The sequence below is a fragment of the Stegastes partitus genome, unplaced genomic scaffold, assembly GCF_000690725.1.
Source record: "Stegastes partitus isolate 25-593 unplaced genomic scaffold, Stegastes_partitus-1.0.2 Scaffold1928, whole genome shotgun sequence".
NCBI classification, from domain to species: domain Eukaryota; kingdom Metazoa; phylum Chordata; class Actinopteri; family Pomacentridae; genus Stegastes; species Stegastes partitus.
Genome location: NW_007579659.1, coordinates 37595 through 38916, shown reverse-complemented (window position 1 = coordinate 38916; position 1322 = coordinate 37595). Strand labels below are relative to the sequence as shown.

The 1322-nt window shown below is 39.6% G+C and overlaps 1 protein-coding gene across 1 annotated transcript in view; it reads left to right on the top strand.

Annotated features, from left to right (window-relative positions):
• Positions 1 to 1322, top strand: part of LOC103373218 (NACHT, LRR and PYD domains-containing protein 12-like) — a gene marked incomplete at its 3' end in the record, with an annotated part of 18148 nt that overhangs the window by 13674 nt on the left and 3152 nt on the right. The window contains exon 7 of the mRNA XM_008303061.1: positions 440 to 616. Coding sequence (XP_008301283.1) covers positions 440 to 616 — 177 coding nt within the window. The remainder of the gene's footprint in view (positions 1 to 439; positions 617 to 1322) is intronic.

Sequence of the window (1322 nt, the reverse complement as noted above, 5' to 3'; positions counted from 1 at the left end):
GGTTGTTGAGTTATAAGAACAAACAGACATACAGAGATTCATTGAATTATTAGTAAGATTATTTTCTGTTCCCCTTATGGTCTTGAAGCTGTCAGCAGCAGGTAGACGGCATGAAAGAGATCATCTTCCACAAGTGTAGCTATTTACTGAGCTGAACTGGTGGACAGTAGAAATGTTTTTCTCACCAAGATGACTTTGTGGAGTCAGATGTTCAGGTCACGCTGACAGATTGTCTGTTGTGTAGAAGCTCCCCTCATCAGTGGATTATAAAAACAAACATTAAATGTCTGCAGGTATGAGAGATGCCGATGAGACTAATCAATGGTTACAGTCAAACATCAGCTGAACCACAAACTGTGAAACAAGATGTTTCCTACCGTTCTATCATCAAATGAAATAAATATGAAGTAACAACTAGTTTTGTGATATCTGTCCTCAGCCTTTCTGACATTGAACTCTTAGAGTCTCACTGTGAAGTTGTGGCCTCAGCTCTGAAGTCCAACCCCTCCCATCTGAAACATCTGGAGCTGAGTGACAACAAAGAACTGAAGGATTCTGGAGTGAAGCATCTGTGTGGTTTTCTGGAGAATCCACACTGTAAACTGGAGACTCTGAGGTCAGACACCAAGTTCTAGTTTTGTGCTGAGATGGATCTGATGTAAAGTTGTGGTGACACTAAACTGCAGCCTTCAGGTTGATATTCTACTGATCCACACTGAGGATCTGTTGTCTTCTTCACTATCCACTGTCTGTTCTTTCACTGTGGCAGAGAAAAATTGAGCTGCAGATTTAAATCCTCAATAGACCAAGAAAAATAGTCCACTGAATAATTCACTGTGAGGCTGACAGAAGTACTCTGATACACTGACATTTTAACACCAAGCATTTAAGACCATTTGATTTCATGATTCTATTGATTCTGAAATAAAAGCTTGTCTCTGCTTCACATTTCCTCAAAAATCATTCTGGTGTATTTAGTGTTTTTATAATGTCGGGGTAAAAGAATGAAATAAATGTCATAGTGTTGTTCCTTGTGTTTGTTGCTCAGCATGAGTTTGTGTGGATGGAGCCACTGGTGGAGCTGCAGAGTTTCAGAGCTGAAGTCACTCTGTCTTTATTGAAGCAGCAGCATGTTGTCATTCATATTAATGAGAGCTCTTCTTCTCTGCTTCTGTTGGACTGTTTGAAGCTGCATCCTGTTGGCTTCAGCTGTTTGGAGTTTACATTTTATAAACTTGTACATTCTGGAGCTTCTTCAGCTCTGAACACATGATGAAGACTTTGTTCTCTTGACTTCCATCTTTTATTCTTTATTCAGATTG